The sequence below is a fragment of the Oryctolagus cuniculus genome, chromosome 13 (genome assembly GCF_964237555.1).
Source record: "Oryctolagus cuniculus chromosome 13, mOryCun1.1, whole genome shotgun sequence".
Taxonomy (NCBI): Eukaryota; Metazoa; Chordata; class Mammalia; order Lagomorpha; family Leporidae; genus Oryctolagus; species Oryctolagus cuniculus.
In genome coordinates, this window is record NC_091444.1 from 101,626,608 (window position 1) to 101,654,594 (window position 27,987).

At 46.5% G+C, this 27,987-nt stretch overlaps 1 protein-coding gene across 40 annotated transcripts in view; it reads right to left on the reverse strand.

Moving 5' to 3' along the window:
* The window catches only part of ZNF438 (zinc finger protein 438), a 154,904-nt gene extending 127,426 nt beyond the window's left edge, over positions 1-27,478 (reverse strand). For 10 of the 40 annotated variants that reach the window (XM_051821666.2, XM_051821664.2, XM_051821654.2 and 7 more), the window contains exon 1: positions 5,968-6,123. Coding sequence is in view for 2 of the 40 variants with exons in the window: in XM_051821627.2 (XP_051677587.2) it covers positions 254-359 (106 nt within the window). In the remaining 38 variants the exon portion in view is untranslated. Of the gene's footprint in view, positions 1-253; positions 375-5,243; positions 5,284-5,967; positions 6,124-9,259; positions 9,330-25,380; positions 25,658-27,322 lie in introns of those variants that run through there. The other 30 variants (XM_051821668.2, XM_051821673.2, XM_051821670.2 and 27 more) reach the window with 12 other exon arrangements.
* Positions 27,479-27,987: the final 509 nt, after the last annotated feature.

A 27,987-nucleotide genomic window follows, 5' to 3' on the forward strand; every position in this document is an offset into this window, starting at 1 on the left:
TTGCCTCAGGCCTGCTTTCACCCGACTCCCGGGATCTGTGTGGTGACTCCGCGCCTCTTGCCCCCACCACGCTCCTCCTCCCAGAAACTAATCCACTGCAACACTCACCCTTGATAATTAAACACTGGTCCACAGACCAAGTGTTGGCATCACCTGGGCACAGGCAGCACTGTGTATCTGCTGAGTCACAATCTAGCTTTTAAGGAAACTGCCCGGCATTTCATACACATATTAAAAATCAAAAAAGCCTCACCCGCAATGCTTTTTTCTCCCTTGCCCCACAGATCAACTCTGATACCAAGTCTACATGGGCACACACAGAGGAGAGAAACACTGCATTGGCTTCCAGATGAGCTCATTCCTCTGGCCAGGGAGCCTTCCCCAGGCTTCCGGAAGAGGTGCTCTGGAGCTCGGCTGTAAGAGAGGCCACACAGCTGAGTGGCTAGAACACAGTAGAAAGCATGATTTATCTACACTGCAACCTAAAACCTAGGGACACTCACAAAACTGTCACATGAAGAAGCATGCCAAAATCAAAGCAAACCAGAAAAGAGTGAGAGCCATTCTTCTCACACCTCCTTTTCACAACATTGTCAGTTTTCTGCCCAAAATACAGGGCTGACCGTGGCAGATCCCCTTTCTAAAACAGCGTCTTCTGAACGCATCACGTAGTTCCACACCTCTGCCTTTCTGCTGGGCTTTTTCCCTATTTTATGTCTTCCCTGCCAGACCAGGGCTTCCTAAAAGGACTTCTCTGCCAATCACTGGAGGATGGTCCATACTGCAAACCATTACCACGCATACCTGATGTCACTAAAGCCTACTGAACTTAGCACTGGTAATGCGACTGCATTTGTAAACCACAAAACACTACACACACCTCTGAAATGAAGCCATGGAGGAGAGAAAACAAAAATGATGAACATCTCTTGGGCTATTGCATCTAGAGGTAATAAAAGTTAAAAAATGCTTGGGGACCTAATTCAGGTTCATAGGAATACAGTTATCCTTAACAGCCCACACAATGGGACCCTACCCTGTTTCCTGATAGGCCAGGTAACTGACAGGATGCACAGGCCTTATCAGTCTTTGATGGGAAAAGGGAATGGACAAGTGTGGCAGTGATTTTTTTTTTTTTCAAAAAATTATAGTGGTTTCTCATAAAGGCTGTGATAAAGAAAAGATTTTATGAATCTTAAAATAATTCTCTGCCTATTACATTTCAAATGCAGTTGAAATCACATTGAACACCCCAATCCCTATAATTTCACAAAAACAACTGCACTGCCAATGACTATGTGATTCCATCACTCTAAGATACTGGAGTGCAGTAAACCATTCACCAAGTTCCCTAATTCAGTTCAACACGTATCAAACAACTACTGTGTGCCAAGCAAGTCTGACCTCCCTCTCCTCAGGAACCATCAGGTCAGGTGCAGGGCCTGATTTACACACGCATGGCCGCAACGCAGCTCCACGAACACTGAGTCAGGAGGGACAACCCCAGGACAGACTGCCACTGTAAGGGGTAGAGGGTCAACAGGGGGTCGGGAGGATATGTCTTCTCTGATATGTGGTACTCAACATAGGATACCAAAAAAAAAAAAAAAAAAGTATAGGAATGAAAGCGACATCTTGCTATCTGATTGTTGTTTTCAGCCCTTGTTTATACTCCCATGGAACTGTGGTCTTCCTAGTTTTTACTTGTTGAATATTACAGTTAGTGCTGCAGTAAGCCTGTGATTAGAGTGGATGAAATTATATTTTGGCAAAAATTAAAGAAAATAAAGAAAGGAAGGAAGAAGGGGATTGAGGGAGGGAAATACGGTTATCCTCTTAGAATTGTACCTATGAAATCTGTTCTCTTTATGTTAATAAAAAATTTTTAAAAGAGGGGAAAGGGAGAAGACTTAAGAATGGGAACTCACGCAGCAGGTTCTGGGAAAGGCAGTGGCCGAGAGTGGCTAGGTAGATGACTACTCCAGACTGTTCCAGAATCCTACTCTCCGGTCCCTTCTTGACTAGAAGGGGTTACTCAAGGTTGATGTAAAATGTCTTTGTCTGATTACCAGTGATGGTGGGCATATTTCCACATTTTTATTACCAATTGTATTACTCATTAGCTGCTAAAATACTCCAGCCTCTCGCGTACTATATATAGTTGTCCTCATTAAAGTTCAGCGAACCTTTCAGGTACTGCCTGTATTAACCCTTAGTCACACTTGACATAAGCATTTTCCCCAGGCTACTGTGTTATTTTTCCATTGTGAATAATTCTTAAATTTTAAATATCCAAAACTGTCAATCTTTTCCTTGGTGGATTTTCCATTGCTCCAACAGGAGTTTGATAACTCTTCACAAATCTGAGGAATATTACACTCTATTCTCTACTACTTTTTAAAAATATGATTTAAAAAATACTTAGTAGCTCTTGCTATCATCTAGACCCGATAAAGGCACGGCACACATAAACACTCACACACTGGCCATGAACCTCCCTCTTCCAATCCTACCCCCAAGCCGTTGGCTAAGATACAGCCAGGGAATCCCCTTTCATCCACACTAGGTTCATTCAAGTTCTCTTACGTAACAAGACTGGACGGACAGCAGCTGGAACATGGGTGCTTTGCACAATCATGAGAGATGGCTCAGACATCCACACCCTCTATGCAAGGATCCAGAATCTTTTGAGACACACATGAGACTAGAGGACTCTTACAGGGTGCAGCAGCAATAAAAACCAACGCTGATACTAAAGTGCTGGTGGATTCCTTCTAAGTCCTCAAAACTAGAGACAATAACCCAAGTTTTCTTGAAGGGCCTGGCACGCCAAAGCCTTCTCTGACTTCATATTGTGAATGGCAATTTTTGAATTGGAAAAGGGAGCTGGGCTCCATGGTTTGCAGCTCAGGATGTGGAGCTCTCATAGTGAGGCTGGAAGTGGTGGGGTGGGGTAGGGGAGATTCCATGTCACAACGAGGGAGCACACGACTGCTGCTCTGTGAGGAACCAGGGACCCTGCGTGTCTTGCAGGGTGCAGGGCCATCTTGTGCACCCAAAAGCCAACAGCCACCTTGCGTTAGCTCAGGATCTTATGGCCCAAAATGACGTGCTTCTAACATTTAACGTTTCCATTTATTCTATCTACTCTGCCACAGGTACCTATCTTATAGAGGGAGAGCCAGGCCCAGATAAGACTGGCCTGGCTCTCTCTATCAGCTGTCTGGCTTATGCCTCCCCTCGGGTCCCTCATGCAACATCCCAGGAACATTCTGGGCTTTGGCTACTCCCTTCTTACTCTGATCCACCAAAACCCATTTCCTACAAGTTCTTAGAAATACATCAAAAACAAAAGCACACTACGATAGCAATTTCATGTTAGGACGGAACCACTTTCTCTTCTCAGAAATACTCGTGGTTAAGCATGAAACCAAGGGCATCACTGCTTAGCAGATCCCTTGTCCCCACCCTAGTCCGGGCTGCTACTATGGGATTACCACAGCAGCCTCCCAACTAGCCTTTCCACTCCAATCTTCCAAATCATAGTCCAGCTTCAAGAAGATCTGACCTAGGTGAGACCATGGCACTTCCTGGTCCCAACCTCTGACAGCTCCCACGCTGTCTCTCAATGAAAGCTAAAATATCTCCAGAATAATCTACGGTGAGGAAACATGCAAGACAGACTACTGGAGAAAAAACACAGAGTCCATTTGGGCCATGTTATATGTGCAATGCCTGAGACGTTCCGGTGGAAATGTCCAAGAGGCGTTACCCCGTGATCCTCAGGAGAGAGTGTTAGTCTACAAAAGTGGTCCTCAGTGGGAAGTGGTTTTGCTCCCCAGGATTCTCTATCTGGAGATATTCTGGTTATCACAACTGGGGCAGAGAGAGAGTTCTACTGGCACCTAGTGGGTAGAGGCCAGAGATGCTGCTGAACATCCCACAATGCACAAGGCAGCCCCCTCCCCTCATCCCCATCCTCCACCAGAAGTCACCCAGCCCACAATGTCAGCAACCCTGAAGATGACAAGCGCTGAGTTAGAGATACTAGGAGACGCTTAGGCATACAGGTCACGTTCAAAACCAAAAGTGCAAAGTGAAAAACAAAGGACTAACCCTTGAGGTTTAAACCTCTTTTAGAAGTCGGGCAAAACTGAAAGAACCAACACAAACCAGGAGAGGGTCACATAGAATGGGAAAAGGAAAACCGGGAAGGGTGATGTCAAGGCCAAGAGAAGAACGTTGCCAACAGAGAGCAACGGCTGACTGCAGTCAACATCGGGGAAGGCTGCTAGGGCAGCAGAGAGATTGGAGTAGAAGAGGTACACTGTGGAAGAGTGAGAGAGAAAGACTGCCGAGCAATGCTGAGTGTATCATTAAGGTCTAAAAACTGGCAGCGTTGAGCACATCCACATCCAGCCCTGAGATTTTGCCCAACTCGGGAGACAAAAATGGTGACAAGGAAATGAGGGAATTGGAAGGAGAGTAATTTCAATTGAGGAGTCTAAACTGGATAAGAATGGAACTGGCAACAATAGGGAACTAATTAACAGAAATGAAGTCTTGATGAGTCATGAGCATTTCACCACATCAATAAATATTATCTCCCTACCATGCTTTTCACTGTTCCATAATAATTAGCCCATTTCTTGATATTAAAAATGCAATTTCACTTTGGAGAATAGAATTATAAGACATAACAAGTGTTGGCAGGGGTGTAGAGAAAAGGGAGCCCCTGTAAACTGTTGGTGGAATGCCTATTGGTACAACCACTATGGAAAACAGTAGGTTCCTCAAGAAACTAACAACAGAACTGCCATGTCCCCTTGTGTCTCTGTGTGTTTCCTGTTGCTATAACACAATATCTGAGACGGGGTAATTTACAAGGAACAAATTTATTTTGGCTCACGGTTCTGGAGGCTGGGCGTCCAACAACATCTGGCAGGGGGCCTTGTGCTGTTTGTAACAAGGGGCAGAGAAGTGCATGGTGTGCAGAGCAAATGCACTCGCTGGAACCTCTCACCCTCTTCTCATAAAGCCACCAGTGTCATCATGAGGGCCCCCTCTGCTAATGCTATTAACATATCAACGCTAATGCCTCCCAAACGCCCACCTCCAAATGCTAATAGGCAATGAACTTGGGGATTAAGTTCCAACACATAAACTTTGGGGAACACATTCAAATCTTAGCACCCAAAGACCCCTCTGCTGGCTATATACCCCAAAAGAAATGAAATGCTCACCTTCTAAAGAGACCTGCACTCCCATGCTCGCTGCAGTATTACTCATAATAGAAGGCTAGGGAAACAACCCAAGTGTTTGCTGACAGAGGGATGGTTAAAGAAACTATGGTGTGTGCATATGTGTGTCTGTGTGCACGTGTGTGCACAATGGAATATTACTCAGCTTAAAAAGGGATGCTGCCATTTGGTACATTATGGACGAAACTGGAGGACACTGTGTTAAGTGAAATGAGACAGAAAAATACTACATAATCTCATTTTTATATAAACTCTAGAAAGAGGTCAAATGCATAGAAAGAAAGAACAAGATGGTGGCTACCAGGAGCAGTTGAAATAAAATGGGGAGTTATAGCTTGAAAGATTCAAAGCTGCAAACATGTAGGATAAAGATGTCTACGGGTCTAACGTACAACATGAGGACTACAGTTACTATTGTATTGCATTCAAGATCTTTCCTAAGAGTAGATTTCAATTGCTTTTGACCCACAAAAAAGTGAGATTTCTTTCACTGTAGTAACCATTTCATAAATACATATATAATAATTTTCACACATATATAAAACATTATGTATACCTTAAGTGCAAGTGGCAGTTAAGGCTGCAGATAGAATTAAGGTTGCCTACCATGGGCCTTAAAAGATGGACAGCAGCCTATGGACCCAAAGTAATCCCAAGGGTACTGATGGGGGAAAAGGAAGGCGAAAGATCAGAACCAGAGAGTTACCTCGAGGGAAAGAGCTGACCAGCCACTACCAGCTTGGAAGAAGGAAGGAAGCCACAGCTAATGCAGGTGGCCGCCAGAAGCTTGGAGAAACAAGAAAACAGAGTCCTCCTAGAGCCTTCAGCTGGCTGCAGGGTTAACACAGAGAACACTGAATCAGTTCTAGAATTTACTCAATTCTGTGACCTAAGATGTCTTAGTCTCCACAGGACTCCGAGCTCTCACAAAACAATGTGAGAGGGCTTAGAATACATGATTTCTGAAGGTCCTTCTAGCTCTAAAATTTGATGATTCTAAAACCTAATTCCACAATGACATATTCTACCCATTGCCAAAATTAACTAATTCAGAGAATCCTATCAAAAAAAAAAAAAAAAGAGAGAGAGAGACAGAGACAGAGAGACACCAAGGAGTTTTCATGTTGTGCTTCAATATTCTCAGTATCTTCTATGGCTGAGTTACAGCCTTATAAAGTTGAGTCATGGCATAAAAATTGCAGGCCTACAAGTGAGGGAAAATATCCAAGTCATTCTGCTACTATTTAAAGGCCTTACACTCAAACTAAAAAAAAATAACAGTATTTTCTAAAATAATTCTAAGGGTATCTGCACATATTACCTTGTTGATTCTTTTTTAGCAGCCTTACTGAGGTATAATTCTCATTCCAGACAATTCAATTCATGCTTTTAAGAGTATCCAATATAATGGCTTTGGTATCTTCAGAGCTGTGCAACCCTCAGCACACACAGCTTTAGAACATCTGGATCATCCCCAAAAGAAATTCCCTATCTGTGGGAAGTTCCTTTCCATCTTCCTCCTCTCACCCTTCCAGCCCACTAACCAACTTCCGGTCCCTGGGGATTGGCCCACGCTGGACCACTTGCATGGATGGAATCATACGGTATATGGCCTTTTGTGCCTGGCTGCTCAGCAGAACGTTCTGAGGTTATTCCATGTTGTAGCATGTGTCAGCATTTCATTCCTTTTCACTGCTGAATAATATACCATTGTAAGGATATGCCATATTCTGTTTATAATATAATATTCCTCTGTAAGGCTATGCCACATTCTGTTTAATCATTCACCGGCTGATAAGACATTTGGTTTTTTGGCTTTTGTTTCCACTGTTTGGCTATTTGGAATCATGCCACTGTGAACATTTATGTACAGGTTTTTGGGTAGATATATATTTTCATTTCTTTTTGGTAGATACCTAAGAATAGAATGGCTAGGTTATCTCATAGAGACCTCCAAAGTTGTTTTCCAAAGGAGCTCTTTATGTTAAATTCAGCCCAGAAAGCCACGGCATTTCCAATCATTTTCTTACATTTATTATAGTCTGTCCTTTCCTATAGGCAACCGTAAAGGGGTACCTTATGTGTTTTCAATTTGCTATAACCTGTGACTAATACCACTGAACATCTTTTCATGTTAGCTATATGCGAATCTGCTTTGGAGAAATGTCCATTTAGAACATTCTTTGCCCTTTTTTTTTTTTAATCTATTCAAATGTATTCATTTGAGAAGGAAGAGAGAGAATCAGGCAGAAAGAGAGACAGAGATGGAGAACAAGCTCACATTCACTGGTTCACTTCCCCAAAACCCAAGAAGGCTGGGGCTGAGGCTGAAGTTGGGAGCTGGGAGCTAGGAACCCAATCCAAGTTTCCCAGCAGGTGGCGGGAATCCAATCACTCGGGCTACGACCACTGCCTCCCAGGGCCTGCATCAGGAGCTGGAGGTGGGTACCGAATCCAGGCCCTCCGGGGCAGCAGGCAATCATCTTAACTGGTATCTTAAAAACTAGACCAAATGTCTGTCCCCGCTTTGCCCGTTTTTAATTGGGTATTTGTCCTTTTTATTAAACTGAGTTGTAAGAATTCCAAATAAATTCTAGATACAAGTCCATTAGGAGACACAGGATTTGCAGGTCTTTTCTGCCGTTCTATACATGTCATCTTAGGGCAGCTACTTACCCTAGACTAACGGATCAGGTGTTGGTGTCCCCCTTTCACAGACAGAAGGAGCATTCCTGCTCAGACAGACTTGACAGCTGGCAGAATCCTAAGAAAACTATTCATTTAAAGCGGCTACCTACTGACAACAGCATTGTGACAGCACCCAGGAAGGCTCCCTCATTCAACCCTGAAGTGGTCCTGTACCTGTCACCAGATCATATTATTTCCACAATTATATAAAAAATGGTCCACTCATTTACTCAAAAAACAGTGACTGTTACATGTGAGGCCCCGTGCTACATCTGCCTCAGGTTCCATCCAAGAACAGGACCATATTCGTGCCTTCATTGCTCTTACAATGTGCTATTGTTATGCAAAATCCCTGGCCCTGAATCAATCCCTTAGTGGCCAACAGTCCTGGCTGACACAGACATTGTTTATCTTAGTACTCCAAGATCCACCCTCAACTAAGAGGAAACACAGGACCGTTTAATGCAAGCTGTATCCTATTGCTTAAAAATCCAAAGCATCAATCTTACTGCGCACCCTAGGACAACGCTGCTTTGAGTAGTGCTCCAATTACCAGGCTATCACTTGCCCTTATAAATCCCTTTTACAATGCAGTAACACTTTCTTTAGTGGCGTCTGTCAAAATTAAACCAGACTAAAAGAAGAGAAGACTTACGTTTTTATCTTTAATCAGAAAACACTGACGGGCCAGCGCCGCGGCTCACTAGGCTAATCCTCCACCCGTGGCGCCGGCACTCTGGGTTCTAGTTCCAGTCGGGGCACCGGTTCTGTCCCGGATGCTCCTCTTCCAGCCTAGCTCTCTGCTGTGGCCCAGGAGTGCAGTGGAGGATGGCCCAAGTGCTTGGGCCCTGCACCCCATGGGAGACCAGGAGAAGCACCTGGCTCCTGGCTTTGGAATGGCGCACATGCCGGCCGTATTGGCCATTTTGGGTGGGTGAACCAACGAAGGAAGACCTTTCTCTCTCTCTCTCTCACTGTCTCACTGTCTAACTCTGCCTGTCAAAAAAAAAAAAAAAAGAAAAGAAAAAAGAAAAAAAAATTGATGGTTCAAAGCCTTGAAACTGTGGCTAGCTCTTATTCCATGCTGAACAAAAATGCTATAACCCAGGAAACACTGAAACAAAAATACAGAATTGCAAATCCAACAACGAACAAAGATAGTTCTACCTTTTCTGTCAAAATATTCCTAATGAGGTCCAGAAGGACTGAAGTTTAACCCTAAGAGGCCCATGCAAACATTACCTTTCTAAATTTTGTAGCTTTTTCCTTAAAATTGTCATACAAATGCTACAGACGAAACTATGACATACCTATTTTCCTTTGTTTTCTTGATCCCTATTTAAAACCAATAAAAGATCTTGTTGAGAAGCACAGGTAGAATCCATGGCCTGTAAACAGAACTGTGTTAGTTTTTCTGTGTAAATGTCAGCTTCATAGGTTACACAATGGCCAGTGAGTAAAACACACACTCGGGAAGGTGCACTATGCTACCTCTTGGGTCTGAGTGCCCTCGGCACACCCCTTTGTGGAGGGTACACATGCTACTCCAGCAAGCCAGGCGCCAAGGATTAAGAAGGTACAGGCTGAGCTGGGGGATCACAGCCTGGGGTGATCCAGGGACACACGGCTGCAGGAGGCCATGCCACAGGTCAACGCAGGGTTTTGCTGCACTGCAAACTGGGAGGCTGGTTTTTTTTTTTTTTTTTTTTTTTCTGGCGGTGTCTTGGGCTTGCTTTGCAGATCAAAGGACAACCCCAAGTGAGCAGAACACTGCACCCCAAACCTTCATCTCCCTCAGCGTCACCTGGTTTACACATGGGGTGTCCAGTGCAAACTCTCTGAAGACAAGTCTGAAGTCAGAGTGTGACAAAAAGGCCTGCAAACCTAGACGGAGAGGAAGTCGTGGTCAGGAAGACAACAGCGTGCATCAGGTCGGACAAAGTGAGGGCAGAACGGGAGAGTGAATAATGAAGCCGGTGAGGAGCAGAGTCAAAAACAGGAAAGGGTGCGGTGCGAGCCAAGGCTGGGGTCAGTCGCTGGTCCACAGAGAAGAATGCCTATTGTGGAGCCCTGTGTCTGCTTAAAGGAGCAGTGCCGGGATTCTTCAGGCGGAAATCCAAACCCCAGCACGCTGCCTGCAGACACAGCCTCGTCCTAGCTCTCTGGACGGCTCACCGCCAATCACGTCTCCCAAAGGCGGCCAGTGTGCGCCTCCGGAAAAGTCCCACAGACACATCACTCCTCCGACTCAAACCTCTTGATGGCTTTCCCATGGCGCTTGGATAAAACCCTAAACCCGGCAGGACTAGACGGCTCTCCTCCTCACTCGGGCCCTCCCCCACCCTGGCACCTGCTCTCCGCTCACCTGGGCGTCCTTCTCTGGACGTGTGTGTGCATTGCTGTGGCTCAGACCCCAGTCGGGGCTTCACTCAGCGGTCACCTCTCCTCTCCGGGAGGCTCTTCCCTGATCACACGAGTTAAAATATCAGCCACACCGTTCTACTGTTCTTCATTGTTAACATTTTCTTACTAGCTGAGTGTGTGTGTGTGTGTGCGCGCGCACACACGCTTCTTGTCTATCTCCCCTCTAGAATTAAGCTACAAGGGCAAAGCCTTGACTTTGATCACGTTTTGCTCTAGAATGGTGTCTAGAAGACAAATGCTCAACAAATAAATACATATCGAGGGAACGAACAAACAGCATGCGATCCTTGCTGGACTGTACTCTAAACCAACAGGACGGCCTGCTTCTTCACTCCCCCGCCATGCGGTCAGGAGCTCTGCAGACGCGTGGCCTCCCATCTCTGCAGGCCCCTTGGACGGCTGCCCCTCAGTCCTTTCCTGGGCTCCCACTCCCCTGTGTCCCACAGAATCGGCTCCAAACTCCCCGCACTTCCTTCCAGCTGCTTATCAGCCATCTTGGCTCAGCTTCCTCTGCACGGCCGTTCTTCCCTGCTTCCTGGCTCTGCCCAGGCTCTGTCCCTCTTCCTGCCCCATGCTAGCCTCCAGCCCAGGTTCTGGAAGGCCAGCCGTGCACCTCCTTAGGGACCTACTGGCCTCCTTTATCCACAGCCCGCCCCCTCCTCATCTTCACTTCTGTTTCTTATCAGACTCTGCCCGTAAACGCTTAAATCTCTCCTATAATAAAGCCACCGAGCAAAGCAAGCCCACAGACCCCACCCCTCCCCCCAGACTTTCTTTCTCCTGCCTCCACCTTACTCGCCCTTTGCTGTCACAGAACAGCTTCTTGGAAAAAGGCTGCAGGCTGTTTTCACTGCCCACAACCCCAGTCACTGACTACTGACCCCTCCGCAATTATCAAACTGCTCTTGATGAGGCACAGGTCACTTCTTTGTACTTTACTTATTTATTTTTATTTATTTGGAATGCAGAGAGCACAGAGAAAAGCCCCCATCTGTTGTTTGACTCCCCAAATGCCAACAATAACCGGGCTGGATCAGGCTGAAGCCAGGAGCCCAGAACTTAATCCAGGTCTCCCAGATGGGTGGCAGTGACCAAGAATTTGAGCCATCACCTGCTGCCTCCCCGCGTGCATGATGGCAGGAAGCTGGAATCAGAAGTAGAACGGGACTCTGACATGCAGGACGGGTGTCCCAGGTAGTGCCTGAACTGCTACAATGCAATGCCCAACCCCAGATGACTCCTTATTGCCAACTCATTCAGAACTTACTAGACCTCACCAACAGAGTGCTGACATCCTTAACCTCTGCATCTTTGTCTCTCGGCTTCAGGACCGTTTCCTGGCCCGTCTTCACAGTCTGATCCGCTGCTGAGAGATGCTCTGAGGGAAGCCTGCCCATGTAGCACAGCAGTTAAGCATGTCGCAGTCTCTGCAGGTGACCCCAATGGCAGAAGTCTAACTGCGTGACTTACACAAGAGAAACCTCTTCTCCCACAGTTCCGGGTGCTGGGAAGTGCATGATCGAATACAGAAAGAAAACTTGAAAAGTCATCTAAGTGCCAGTGCATCACTTGGCTCAGGCTGTGATAACCATACATGACGACGGGGATTTTCTCGTGGTTCTGGAAGCCGGAAGTCCAGGATCGTGGTGCTAGCATGGTCGTGTTCTGGCGAGGGTCCCCTTCCAGGCTTGCCGACGGTCACCCTCTCACTGTGCCCTTCCATGGTAGACAGGGAGCTCTGGGGCCTCTTCATCTCCTCGAAGGGCCCCAGCTCCACGTGGCCAGGGCCCCACTGAACCTTACCTCCCTGCAAGCCCCGTCCCTGTCACGCGGTGAGCTGGGGCCTCAACACAGGAACTTGGGCAGACAGCTTCATTCATAACAACTAACAACGAAATTTTAAGTAAAATACTGCAAAACTGAATGTTATGTTACAATAACTGCGAAAGTGGAAGAATTCTAAAACAACAAAGAAAATGGATATTATCCAAAAATATCAGGATAAAAATTTTAATTTAACTATGTAAAACATAGATTCATGAAAATAAAAATACATCATTACAATAAGGGTGAAACTTAAGTAAAAGAATTTTTTGCTTTATTCCTAAACTACATAATTGGAAATATACATTTTTATAAAAGGAACATACAAATTACTTCAAAAAGTTCAGGGAAAAAACATTTAAAAGACAAATTTAGGGGCTGGTGCTGTGGCATAGCAGGTAAAGCCGCCACCTGTGGTGCCAGCATCCCCTATGGTGCCCCACTTCTGATTGGCTCCCTGCTAATGCACCAGGGAAAGCAGCATGGGATTGCCCAGGTCCTTGGGCCCCTGCACCCATAAAAGAGACTGGGGAAGCTCCTGACTCCTGGCTTCAGACAAACCCAGCTCTGGCCACTGTAGCCATTTGGGGAGTGAACCAGTGGATAGTAGGTTTCTCTGTCTCTCCCTCTGTCTTTCTCTATAACTCTGATTTAAACATACACATATACATACACACAGTTTGTGCAAAAAAAAAAACCCAAAACTTCAAATCCATGCATAGTTTTTTCGTCACACACATATTCCATGAACTTTGTGAGGTCAGTCCCTGATGTAAATGAAAAGTTTTAACTGAAAACAAAAAAGAATTCCAAATCTACCTTTCTATGTTTGTTATTACCATCAGTGTTAAGTAGGATAGAGGCTAACATGCTATAACAAGAGAGTGACTCAAACGAAAGAGGGGTTTCTGTCTCCTGCACAGTCCAGGTGACTCTGCAAGCTCATCCAGAAACCCAGGGTCCTCCTGCCTTCTCCCACCACCCCGAAGTATTCCCCTTGTCAATGACTGGAGCTGGCTCACCGGAGCCACATTCCTGGACATGCCAGGGCAGATGGTGGGCTGGAAAAGGATATGACAGACAGGCAACTTTTGAACAGAAAAGTAGTTTAAAAGTAGCTCACATCACTTCCTCTCTCACCCCACGGACTGGAACTTAGAAAAGGCTGCCCATAGCAGCCTGCGAGAGATTCTCTGTAGAGGCCATGTGCCTGCCTAAAGATCAGAAATGGTGTTCATCCTTCCTCCCACTCCAGAACAGTGTTCCTCTTAAAGGGATAATGTATCAGTCCCATCCAGTTACAAGATTCAGCTCAAAGTCTAGGTGACGGACAGCCCTCTTCAATAAATATCCACGTGGCCCCTTCCTGGGCCAGTGACTGACTAACTGAGGAATAACTTTGCACTCCAGCCAGCACGTGTGCAATGGTGGAATACAAACAGGAGAAGGCAACTGAGTCTTTCATCTTGGAAAAAAAATATATAACAAATACGTGCATTACCCATGATGAAAACTGGTGGAAAGGAATTGCAAAGACTCTCTGCTCCAACAGGAAAGTAAGCCCATTGGTTAAATCTAGGTTCTGTTCTCTGCAAGGAACCCCCGTCTGACTGTCTGCTGGAGCCCTGGCCTTGACTCTGGAAGATTCTTTCTTTTCCACTCTCCTTCTGGTCATATGTGAAGTACACATGGAAGAAGTATGTGCTCCAAAGGGGCTACAAAGATCTAACAGCCTGCTTCCCACCACTGCAACTGTACGGACCGAGGGTTGTGTTAGGGGTCAGGCTTTTGCAAGCCAAACCTGTTGGATCTCCAGCATCACAATCCTGTCAAAAACTCAGGAGGGCTGTTGGCCTGCAGTTGCACTGTGTGAGGGTACCCAGAGCTAGAGATTCAGTCTGGCCATAGACAATAAGCTGTCAACTCCCCTCTCCCCTTTTCTGGCCTCTGTGCAGACCAGCCCCCCTCTCTCTCGAGTTAAAGTTGGCTACCTTGAGATCACCAGGGTCACCGCAGAGGATTCAGTCACCCTACCCCAGGGACACCAGGGAAGGCCATGGAACTTGAGATGTTCCTTCGTCCACAATGGATTTCAGGCCCAGCCATTTGACTTTCTTTGGCCAATAAAACACAAACAGAAGCAACACACCACTTCCAAATGCTGGTTCTGCTGCAGCTCTTTTCCCTCTATCACAAAACGGCAACGTTCCCCCATCCCCCCAACAAAGCCTATTCTTTTGGACTAAGTCTTGGGAGTGACAGAGGATATGGAACACAGCCACAGGCAGTATGTCATGAGCAAAAAATAAACCCTTGTTGTTGTGGGGAATTCAGACTTTGTCAATTTGCAACTGCAGTTTTTTTTTTGCACAGCTCAACTGACTGGTTGAGGTGGAGAAGCAAATCCTTCATTGGATCCTTGCCTGCACTGGTGTCCACCGTCAGGCCAAGAAAAGCTAAGAGGATGTCCCCAACAAGCTCGCCTCTTGCTTCTGGGCATTCAGAAGCCACTTCTTCCAACCCTGCAATGCCATGTATTAACTGATGTCTCAGTCCATTCAGGCCATCGGTCACAGGTCCAGAGACTCTCCCTTAGTAATGTACTATAAGCTACATAGCAACGCCCCTTCCACTCTAATTGCAAATGGACTGATTGTTCCCTTAAGTGACACCCTCGTGCAGTTCTTTGCTAAATCAGGATGGAATAGTCAACTCAGATCAGCCATTTGACTCTTTCTCACCAACCCCCTGACGGTACACACCGGGCAGACAAACCGATGGCCTTCCGCGTTATCAGAGGCGACAGCTTCATCAAATCCTCTGCTGCCGTATAAGGGGCACCAGTTTTCTAGCCCATCAAAGGTTTTCTACCATCTGTCAACCAACCACTTAGCCAATCCTAAGTATTTCAGCTTTTCATTATGTAACACCCCAGCTTAGGTGCCAATTTTGACATTACATACAGATAGGCTAATCCGTTGTGATAAAGTGATGTCAAACTACTGTAGCTGAAACAGGAAAGTTCATTCTCTTCGTCAAAACAAGAGATAGGCACGTGGCTTGGAAGATGGCAAGCCTGGCTGGTTTTACTCCAAGAAACCAGGCTGATGGAGGGTGGTTCTGCTACCCTCACAACAGGGCTTCTAGCTCAGTGTTCAAGGCAGCAAGAAGGAATGCGATGCTGGAGAAGAGTTAGCAGTGGTCTCTGCCACACCCTCACACAATCTGTTCTCCATGGCCACCAGAGAATCTCTTCTGAAGCCTATTTCAGACTCTGGCACCCTCTGTTCAAAACCTCCATTGGCTTCCTATGTCTCATAGCATAAAGACCAAAGTCCTGAAAACTGCCTGCTGGTCTTCATTCTATCTATCCCCCAACATTATCTCTCTAACCTCATCTCCTAACAGTACTCTGCACAAAATGAACAGGTGCATTAAAAACCTAAATGTAAAAGGTATAACTTTGAAACTAGTTAAAGGAAATACATTTATGACCTCAGGGTGATGAATTCTTAAAAAAAAAAATCTCAAAAGTACCAATAGCGTGGGAAAATTTTGATAGAACTGACTCCATTAAGATTAAGGACTTGCTCAACAAAGGACACTGCAGGCAATTTAGAAGACAGGTAAAACACTGGAAAGACATGTTTGTAGGATCTAAAAAAGACAAGGGATTAATATTAGCGTACACCAAGACTCTTGCAAAAACAGTAACAAAAAGACATGAAACACAACTGAAAATCTGATAAGAGACGACAATTCTTAGAAAGTGAGATTAGGGTGTGAGATAATATAAAGGATGTACCATTAAATTTGAGTTTCAGGGGCCTACACTGTGGTGCAGCAGGATAAAGCCATGGCCTGGGGCACCAGCATCCCTTATGGGTGCCAGTTCTAGTCCTGACTGCTCCTCTTTCGGTTCAGCTCTCTGCTGTGGCCTGGGAGAGCAGTGGAAGGTGGCCCAAGCCCTTGGGCCCCTACACCCATGTGGGAGGCCCGGAGGAAGCTCCTGGCTCCTGGCTTCAGATCCACACAGTTCCAGCCACTGCGGCCATCTGGGGAATGAACTAGCGAATGAAAGACCACTCTCTCTGTCTCTACCTCTCTCTGTAACTCTTTCAAATAAATAAAATAAATCTTTAAAAATAGAGTTTCAGATGAACAATTTTTTTCCACAGAACTAAGTATATTCCAAATATTGCATGGCATACCCTTAACTGAAAGTCTGTTGTTTACTTCAAATTAAAATTTAACAGGATGCCCTATATGTTTCTTTGCTAAATTTGGCAACTGGATATGAAATCCATACGACTAGCAGTAAACGAAGCTCAGCTTCACTCGTAACCAGAGAAATACAATTTAAAAACATACTGCTTTACACATCAGCAAAGACTAGAAAATAAGGCTTTCACTAAAGAGCATATAACTTTTGGTTTTTTCATTTTACTAGAAAAGATCATCTAACCTAGGCTTTTTTTTTTTTTAATCACATCACTAGGCAATAAGAGAGTGAACTTTTCATTGCAATATGCACAAAAAAGAAACACATTTCAAATCCACTGTTCATACAGCAGATGGCACAAAAATAACCCAACAGTCCTAGTCAGGAATCAAAGACAATTTTTTCTCAGAAAAGTGAAGTGTTCACCATAAATTTATAAATTTTAAGTGTTGAGGATAAAAATGTATGTTACTTAGGTAAAAAAAAATTTCATATAAAGTTAAGTGTTCACCATAAATTTATAAAGTTTAAATGTTGAAGAGAAAAAGGTATGTTACTTAGATGAAAAAAAATTTCATGAACAGCACTGTAATATTAATGCTAGACCAAATTAGCCTCTTGTTAACTACTATAGCAGGTCAGAAATTTGACTTCTAAACAAAAACAAAAATCAGGGTTTACATTTTTCTGCTAAAAAGTTTTCACACAAAAATGCTTTATCCAAATCGGAAGAACAGTTTTCCCATTGGCTAACGCCCATCTGGAGGGAAAAGAGGGCAGGCATTAGACGCACTGGTTCAAATGTGGCTCGGAACGCTGGCATCCCTTGTCAGAGTGCTTGGCTCAAGTCCCAGCTCTGCTTCCAATTCCAGCTTCCTGCCAATGTGCACCCTGGCAAGCAGCAGCTGATGGCTCAAGTATTGGGAACCTGGCACCCATGAGAAAGATGTGGCCTGAGTTCTTAACTCCCAGCTTTGACCTCAGTCCAGCCCCAAATATGGTGGGCATCTCAGGAGTGAACCAGTAGACGGAAGCTCTCTATCTGCCTGCCTGCCTGGCTCTTTGTCCCTCTGCCTCCAAAATAACTATTAAATGTTTGATTTAGAGATTGATTTAGAAAAATGGTTAGTCACAGTTCCAATAAGTAGTCATAGATAGTAGGTCTTTATTTCTGGTTAAAAAATAAAAATATTCCAAATAAACATTAAACAACTGAAATACTTCGTATAAACAGTGCTACAATATAATAATTGTGATAAAATGATTCAGATACTAAAATGATTCAGCCTATCTAGTCATACAAAAGACATGCAATGTAATCATTAAATCTTCTAAAATGTTGATAATAATTGCTAGTCAACTTTCAAAAACTAATCCTGTCTAGATGTGTCTCTAATGACAGCAAAAACAACAAACTTCTAGATCTATAATTCAGCATCTATTAAGACTAATGTTGGCAGGCACTTGTTATAATACACTCCCACAACAGAGAAACATAGACCTTAAAGTAACACAGCTTTCTCTGGAACTTTTAAAGCATTATTTTCACAAAAAACATATTACCTTTTAACTCCATACAAAAATAATCCTTGAAGCAGCCTGAGTTGCAAATATGATACAATTCTGAGATTGTTAGAATGCAAGCGATATCCACTGCATTCGTTGCTTTAAGTTTCAGAAGAAAAGCAAAATCAAAAGTGAGCTTTATTAGCATAGCAGCTAACACTAACATATTGGATGTAGAAATGGAGAAGCAGCTGTACCTATTCTTCGTCTTCAAGAAAGGAGAAGATTGTTCTTTGGTTCTGTCCCAGCTGGCAACAAGTATCCACAAAACCAGTCTAAATCTGCCCCAGTCAATCAAGCCTTGAAGTCGTCTTAACACTTCCACTTAAGCAAGCCAGTCAGCCAATCAGCACTGCCCCACCTCTGTATCCTCCGCCCTCCTCAAAGCCAGGCCACCCCTAGGCTCCAAGTTTAAAGTCGGCCAGTACTGAAGACGGTCTCACTTTTGAAAACCAGCTGATCCAAACTCCATGCCTCCTCAAAACCTTGCATGCAAATATCTATGCCTTTTTAGGGCTACGTTGTGAAGGCATGGCTCTCCTTAGCTGTGCTTCAGCTATACCTGAGTTGTGGTTTCTTCCCTTGGTAATACAATAAATATTATTGTTACTCACATATTAATGTTTTTCTTCAAGGAAGTAAGAACGAACATTTTTGTGATAACAATCTGGCCTAATGGAAAGTTGGGAATCTTCCCCTTTTCAATATAATTATAATCATTCTTGCCTAATATACAACTGCACCAGCAAAGGTGTCCTCTACCTTTCTCTCTCAATCCCAAATGCATAACTGGGTACTATCAATGCAACAAGTCCAGCCACTCATGTTATATAAATTAAAATTTCCAACGACTGAAACGTATACCAAGAATTGAATATCCTCAAATAATCTTCAAAGAAAATTATTTTGGGTCAAATATTTAAGTGTATATATATATTTTAAAGACCAATCTATTTATTTATTTGAAAGGCAGAGGGGCAGAGACATAGAGAAAGACAGAGCTCTTCATCCACTGGTTCACTCCACAAATGGCCAGAGTGGCCACATCTGGGCCAGGCTGAAACAGGAGCTAGGAACTCCATCTTGGTCTCTCATATGGGTGGCAGAGACCCAAGCACCTGGGCCATCTTCTGCTGCCTTCCCAGGCACATTAACAGGAATGCTGGATCAGAAGTGGAGTTAGCATATGGGATGCCAGAGTCACAAGTGGTGGCCCCCTTTTTAATCTAATGGAGAAAACAATCTGTCTTGGTTTTGTAAAATCTGAAAACCTGAATGCAAAATCCTATGTTTGAAACTGATTTATTTCTGTAAACTGATAAACCCAAGTTTCCCAATCTGCAACAAAAGGGATCATCACCAGTTCTTATCACCTCAGAAAAAAAGATACACTCACTTGAAGTAAGATAAACCCCAAATGTCTTAGAAGGAAAATAAAAACTGACTGTAATATCATTTTGCCTGTTGTTGAAGTCAGCCTGAGGTTTGCATCAGCACAGAGAAAAACTGAAGGAAACAGCCTCAAAGTTGACTTAAATGAGCATATTAGAAAATGAGTACAAGAGACCAATCTCAAACATGAATTGCCCCCTTCTGAGACTGGCAAAGCAGGCCTATGGTGTGTCTGCCGCAGCCAACAACACTCACACATAGTCAAGAGCTCTCCCTGTGGTCTGCTTTTGGACTTAGACTTCCCGAGGAACAAATTCTAAAGAGAAAGTCATGCTCTCTGACAGTTTACCAAGGCCCAGGGACGTCTCTACTCACGTCAAATCAGAGCAGGATGAAAAACACTGAATTACCCATGGATTCAAATGGCAACATGACTGCTAGACTCTGCTAACAGATCTGCTGAGGCAGGTTAGGCGCACAGGTGGTGAATTTACCCAGAAATTGACAAAGCTGTTGATTAGAGAAGAACACCCAGAAAGGGAGCATAGCTCTACAGACAGGGGAACACTGCGAGCTTGGCGATCTTGAATAGGCGGTTTAGTATCTTTAAACCAGTTTCCTTACATATCCTGTAAAGCAGAATGGATAACTCTCAGGAAGATTAAAGAGGTAGCAACAACTGGTAACTCCAAGAGGGTCCCAGGCTTCAAGACTTCCAGGCCCTGCTTTTGTCACTAACTTGTCTAACACATATGGAAAAGTCACTTCCGTTTGCATCCTAATCTGTCAAACAGTGATGATAATGCGGGCCTTACCTGTTTCATGTTACAACCACATGTGAAAACTAACGTGAAAAATATTTTTTTAAAAAGATTTATTTATTTGCCTGAAAGGCAGAAGACAAAGACAGATAGATAGAGTGGGTGGGTGGGTGGGTGAGTGAATGAGTGAGTCCTATCCAAACTCCCCAAATGGCTACAACAGCCAGGTTTGCACCAGGCCAAAGGCAGGAACCAGGAACTCCATCTGGGTCTCCCACATGAGTGGCAGGGGCCCAAGTACTTGGACCCACTGCTTTGCCAGGCTCATTCGCAGGAAAATGGATTGGAAGCGAAGCAGCCAGGATTTGAACTGGCACTCTGATACTGCATGTCAGCATTGCAAGCGTAGTTTAACCCACTGTACAACGCTGGTCCCATGAAAAGGATATTTTTAAAGATGTAAACAATCATGTCACAGTGAGATAGCTAATTCAGTGTGTACAAAAATCAAAGGAAATTCATACTACAAACCTGTTACATTCCAGAATTATATAATGTGCCAATTAAATTAATTTTAGTAAGAAAAAAGTTCATAGATAAAAACCAACACAAGAGATCTCAACATCAGTGGTACTGACATCTTGAACTGGGTAATTTTTCGCTGTAAAGCGGTGGCTTTGTACATTGCAGGATATTCAGAAACATGTCTGGTATTAACCCACTAGATGCTGGGAGCAAGGCCCCTCCACACAGCTGTGACAACCAAATGTCCCCAGAGTGGGTTGGAGGAGCCAAATTATCCCTATTTGAGATCCACTGGCTAGACCCATCCTATATTGCAGTATTTATCCCACATTTTTCTCTCCACAGATTGGTGGCTTACAACACAGCTTGAAATCAGCAGTTCTGCAATGTGAACCAAGAAAGGGATGCGATTTATACGATGGTGACATCTTATGAAGAACTATAGCTACAGTTCCATTATCCCTTCATCAACATGCTGTTTCTGCTTAACTCTTTCTAAGAATTACTTCGGATGTTCTGTTAAGTGACAACTTGGTTAACCTGTCACTAAGGCTTAGTTTCCACTTCCAAATGATTAGCCGTTCATGTTTATGAGGGGAGACACAAAATTAAAGTTTTTAATTTCTAAGCAACCAAATATGAAAGGAGTAAAAATTTAGCACAATTTATATTAATTAAATATATTCAGAGGAGCTATTACTGCAAATATATGTGAATTCAAGGTAATGTGCAAAAATAAGAGTAACTACCTTACGTGGAAATTTAAGACTTACATTTAAATGCCTGGTGTGTATGATCACTGAGCTCAATAACCTTGTTTTCCACTAGACATAGTTTCCATATATTTCCATCAGTACACTTAAAGTAGTTGTAAAATTTGCTAGTGAAAATATAAAATTTTAAAGCAATCTGGATTTCATTCATTAACTATAATGCTATATTTCATCAGGGTCAGTATTAGACAGAGCGCCTTCTATTGTCTTCAAACAGGACTGGCCATTCCACCTGCTCTACCGCAAGCTACCAGACACAATTAGTCAGCAGTTTTACTTTTTACCATATCCAGGTATCCGATGTTATTAGGGGAGCTAACCGAGCATGCGATATAAATAGTCATCTCCAGTCCCTTAAATGCAGAGAAGCTACCACAGCAGATTTAAAATTTTGTGTACTACACAATGAGATGGCACCTTTCTACATTTAAATCTGTGGAGTGTTCTGTTCCGAATGATGAGGAACTTGGTCACACAGATAACTCTCCCAATGAAAGCTTCAAAAGTTAAACAACATGATTTTATCGACTGTTAAGGAAAAAACTCTAAATTGAACCATGACATCTACAATGACACAATTTTATATCATCTTTTAACGGCTAAAATTTGAAATACTCACATTAGGTAATAATAAAATTGTGACAACTGTGTTGGAATTATGCTCTAAAAGGTACAGAAACAAGACTCATCTTTTATTTTCATATGTGCTGTTATAGTCTCTATATTCTACAATATTCCAAATGCAAGACATCTGATCTCTAATTCTACCTAGGATGTGTATCACCAGATTATCTTTCTAGGATCAAAACAAAATGAAACAAAAAATCTAAATGTTAAAGAGATGATCAGCAAAGAAACTCAACCTCTTCCAATACGTGAGACTTCGGTGTGAGACACGTAAGCCGGGTGGAAACCTGTCTAAATACTCCACACAGCCCCTCCATCACCCTCTCTTATGCAAGCTGCACCATTCCAAGCCAACTCTCTTATTTCACTAGTGAGCCCTGTCAACACCGAGGTAATAGAACTGGAAAAACTCATCACTCCACAAGGACAGTCAAATGCGAGAATTTATTTCATTTGGTGAAAACTGTATCATTGCCAAATAAAACTAATGCAAATGTAGTAAAATATGCACAATTGGGAGTAATTCCTATGCGCAAAGGGCTCTTGGGGCACCTCCAATTCGTCCTGCAATCGTTTAGGCATTCTTTGGTTCCTTTGCCCAACTCATGCCCCATTTCTCAAGTCATCGGCCGGCAGGAGGGGAGGAGGTGCAGCCGACCACAATGAACGAATTAGCATGTATTTATGCATGTTGTCCACTGCAGTTTTATTCCCACAAGTTTTTCCTCACACTCTGCTCATCCAGGGAGAGAGCTGTGTTTTATTCATCTTTGCACTTCCAAAACCTAGCCAAATGTCCGGCATATAAAGTCATCCCTGACCTCTACTATGTGACAGGCACAGCACAGGGACCAGAGATAGGAAAGTAAAAGAGGCAGAAACCTCACAGAACCACAGTCCGGGGTGCCACGGGGGAAGATCTTCCATTGGCTGCCACAAGCCAATCATATAACGAAAGATCAGTTGGCCTATCTCCACGCACTGTCTAGCTTTTCTCGTGCCGCCAGCTAAGGCTTTTATGAACAAAAGCAGGCTTTCTCTACAGACAGATAAATTTGTAGCTCCAACCTGGGCCACTGCTCTGAGTTTCATATTCATACTCATGCATACTCGACGTGTCTATTTAGAGGTAGTTTCAGGAATCAACTGCATGGACTCTGAAGCCACATGGCTTGGGTTGCAATCCCAGCTCCGTTACAAGCTGGTTGACTTTATGCAAGTCACTGAGAACCTGTCTGTGCCCCGTTTTTTCATCTGTAAAATGAAGACCATAAATAGTTCCTAGCACATATAGTAATTACCAGGAATAAGTGAATTAAGATGTGAAAGTACTTACAACCCTACGCTGGAACAGTTTATGCTTACATAGTACTTCCTGTTATTGCTAGCATTAGTAAGACTGTATCCTAACAGATTATCTAAAATGTGTCCAAAACTGAATTCAGTGTTTGCCTCACAACTTCCACTGTCTGTGCCTCCCGCTCAGTAAACACCAGTATTCTCCTTGTTGATCCAGGGGACAAGATCACACCTCTCCCTTTTCCTCACACTCTCCATCCCCAAGTCCTGTCAGCTTCAAGGATCAGGAATCTCACCACTGACAATCATCTCTCCTTCCCCAAGCCACCATCATCATGCCCCCTGGGTACAGCACCAACTCCCCCGCCCCCATCTTCACATTTTCACTCCACACTCTACCCCAGGACTCAGTTTCCACGCAGTGAAACTTAGATCGGACGCCACTGCCTTGATGACGCAGGCTCTCTCACAGTTCCAGCAACAGCTTTCACCTGAGCCTGCCAGGCGCCCCTTGGCTCGCCCGGCCTCCATCACCTGCAGCCACTCTCCCTTTTCCACGCTGCCCTCAGAACACTCTCACCTTGCCTTGTTCTGCCCTGAGCACCTCTGACTGGTTTCCACCTCACGTCACTGTCCTGTGCTGGCCCTGCTCTGAGGCAGACCAGAACGCAGAGCGATGACAAGCACACACTCAGAAATCCCCTTGCCTGAATCTCATACGGTCTCTTCCACGTTTTGCTGGTGCAGTTTTGAGCAAAGTCTGACTTTTCTGTGTGTCAGTTTGCATGGAGATCTGAGTACCTACCTCAGAAGGTTGGCATAGAATTTCAGTGGCTAGAACAGTGCCTGACACATGTGCCTCTATGGAAGTGTTCACAGCTGTCTGATGCTTCCTGAGATGTTTCCCAAGCTCTTCCCACCACTGAGATCCCCTGAATGGCCTTCCCTCACAGGCCCTTTGTAAAACAACTTTCCCTGGGCCGCTGCTGCCTGCTGACCTCCCTTTATGTTACTGCACCGATCACTATGTGAAACCGTATTATGCATTTACTCTTTGTTACTTTCCCACTGTAACACGAGCACCACTAAGTTGGAGCCTGTCTTCCAGACGGTTCTATTTCTAGTTCTGACTCAGACTACGACTCCTGAACACTCGCATCCCATCTGGGCTAGGGCACCCATGCAACTCTCTTCATAACAACACCATACTTCATTGTCACTTTCAGGATCTCATCTGACCCTTGACAGAGCAACAGCGGAAGTACCATTTCCCATTTTAGAGTTCAGAAAGATCCAACTTTGGCTGACTTGTCTTTGTACACAGAGCTAGCAAATAGGAGAGGAAAAACAAATCAAAACCACTTCTTTTTGAGTCTAAAGCTCTTCTCCCCTCCCGGGATGAGAAGTTATTCACCCTTGAACTCAATTTACAGAAATGCAACCTCATGGTATAAATACACCCTGAGACATGCACACCACTCTCCCTTCAAAGTTCCTGACAAATGTGTCCCAGAGTTGGAGAACTGTTAGAGTACAGGACCAACTCATCAGTAGCATACTAAGAGTTAGCCAAGAGGTTCAAGCAATCAAATAGGGAAGACTGCACATTCCAAGTCGACAGAGCACGGGCCCTAAAACGTGCTATATCTGTGTTGAGCAGAACATGCCAGTCACAGCAGGCTAACAGCTTTGTCTGCAAAAACCAGACAAGGTGAGGGGCCCAGATATGACTGCCAAGAACACCGTGAAAATGCTACCAGTTATTTCTTGATTCCTGTTCCACAGAGTTCCATGACCGATCATTCAAGCTGCCCCACGAGCTCAAGTGTTGTCCATGATCACAATGGCAAGGGGTGTAGGGTGGTGGTGGTGAGAAGTGAGGAGATGGCAAAATTGAAAGATCAAGACCCTCTGTCAAATGGCCAGCAGTCACCACATTCCCGGGGTGGGGGTACCCGATTTCTTTATAAAGCTCCCCCAGCAAGTTTACAAGCGTGCCTTTTCTGACGCCCCCTCACCATGTTTCTGGTTCTGTGGCCATCATGGACTAGGTCAGAGGCTGCTTTACCTCCACTTGAAAGAAAAAGGAAACTGAGGCAGCAGGCAGGTTACCTTAGGATTTATCCTCCACGGTCTGGCCACCCACCAGGTCCTAAGGCGAGCCGGGACAGTGGATTCCTTAGTCCCTGAGGGAACCCTCCACCCCGGGCTCAGCGTGTCCACCCGCAGGGCCCAGGGGCTGACCCGGGGCACTGGATCCCTTAGTCCCTGAGGGAACCCTCCACCCCGGGCTCAGCGTGTCCACCCGCAGGGCCCAGGGGCTGACCCGGGACACTGGATCCCTTAGTCCCTGAGGGAACCCTCCACCCTGAGCTCAGTGGGTCCACCCGCAGGGCCCAGGGGCTGACCGGGACACTGGATCACTTAGTCCCTGAGGGAACCCTCCACCCGGGGCTCAGCGTGTCCACCCGCAGGGCCCAGGGGCTGACCCGGGACACTGGATCCCTTAGTCCCTGGGGGAACCCTCCACCCTGAGCTCAGTGTGTCCACCCGCAGGGCCCAGGGGCTGACCAGGACACTGGATCACTTAGTCCCTGAGGGAACCCTCCGCCCTGAGCTCAGTGGGTCCACCCGCAGGGCCCAGGGGCTGACCCGGGACACTGGATCCCTTAGTCCCTGGGGGAACCCTCCACCCTGAGCTCAGTGTGTCCACCCGCAGGGCCCAGGGGCTGACCCGGGACACTGGATCCCTTAGTCCCTGAGGGAACCCTCCACCCCGGGCTCAGCGTGTCCACCCGCAGGGCCCAGGGGCTGACCCGGGACACTGGATCCCTTAGTCCCTGAGGGAACCCTCCACCCTGAGCTCAGTGTGTCCACCCGCAGGGCCCAGGGGCTGACCCGGGACACTGGATCACTTAGTCCCTGAGGGAACCCTCCGCCCTGAGCTCAGTGGGTCCACCCGCAGGGCCCAGGGGCTGACCGGGACACTGGATCACTTAGTCCCTGAGGGAACCCTCCACCCCGGGCTCAGCGTGTCCACCCGCAGGGCCCAGGGGCTGACCCGGGACACTGGATCTCTTAGTCCCTGGGGGAACCCTCCACCCTGAGCTCAGTGTGTCCACCCGCAGGGCCCAGGGGCTGACCCGGGACACTGGATCTCTTAGTTCCTGAGGGAACCCTCCACACAGGGCTCAGCGTGTCCACCCGCAGGGCCCAGGGGCTGACCCGGGACACTGGATCCCTTAGTCCCTGAGGGAACCCTCCGCCCTGAGCTCAGTGTGTCCACCCGCAGGGCCCAGGGGCTGACTGGGACACTGGATCCCTTAGTCCCTGAGGGAACCCTCTGCCCTGAGCTCAGCATGTCCACCCGCAGGGCCCAGGGGCTGACCTGGGACACTGGATCCCTTAGTCCCTGAGGGAACCCTCCACACGGGGCTCAGCGTGTCCACCCACAGGGCCGAGGGGCTGACCCGGGACACTGGATCCCTTAGTCCCTGGGGGAACCCTCCACCTGAGCTCAGCGTGTCCACCCGCAGGGCCCAGGGGCTGACCCGGGACACTGGATCCCTTAGTCCCTGAGGGAACCCTCCACACGGGGCTCAGCATGTCCACCCACAAGGCCCAGGGGGTGACTAGAAGCAATCCAAGACCCCTTATCAAGGAAGGCGCGGGGCAGGACTTTGCACTTGAACTTTCTCCAGAGGCTCTCCGGGCCCCAAGGGAGAAGGTGCGGGGCCCCGCCTCGCGGGGCGCGGCCTCGCCTCCCCTGACCCCTGCTCCCTCCCGCCAGGAGGGCGCGCCCGGGCTCCGAGCGGGCACCTGTGCCTTCCAGGTTCTGCGGCTCCCCCGGCCTCCCAGAGATCAAAGGCCCCCCACAGCCGCCGCCGCCGCCTGGCCTGCCCAGGAACACACACCCGGGCCCCGCACACCCAGGAAGCTGTAGGATCCTCACAAACTTACAGTTATCCCACAGCGCGCGTCACGGCGGGCTGACGTCACCGGCCCGGCGCCCCGGCAGGTCAGTCCCCGGAGGGGCGGGGCGGGGCGCCGAGGCTCCGCCCCCTGCGCCGCGCGGGAGACACGCCCTCGCCTGGGCTGCCCCGCCCCGGCGCGACGCCAGGCGCAGGCGCACACGGTGCTGTGGCCGCGTGCCGGTGGGCTTCGCACGCACGGACGCCTGTCCCGAGAGCCCCGCCCTGGGGGCCGGGGGGGAGGAGGTAGACATGGACTGAGCGACAGGCGGCGACAGAAAACCCCAAGCCGTCGCCCTGGGGGATGGAGTAGGGTGCCGCGTGTGTGAAGTAGTTTTTCCACAGGCGCTGCCTTTGCTCGCCTCACATGTTCGTTAAAACTGCGCCACGTGTGGAAACCGCCATCTGCGCTCCCTCAGGTGCCACCGGCTCCTCAGGCTGGCGGGCTCAGCTCCGCCCCTGGCTGCGAGCAGCCCCGCCCCCGCCCGGCCGCGGGCCCGCCCACCCAGGCTGGGCCCGCCCTCCAGGCTCCGCCCTTCCGGCTGCGGGGCGCGCGCGCATGCGCACCGCTTCCGCCCTGCCTGCGACCCCCTTCCCGGTTTTTTTTTTTTTTTTTTTTTTTTGCTTCTCCCGTTCCTAGGAGATCTCTCCCGT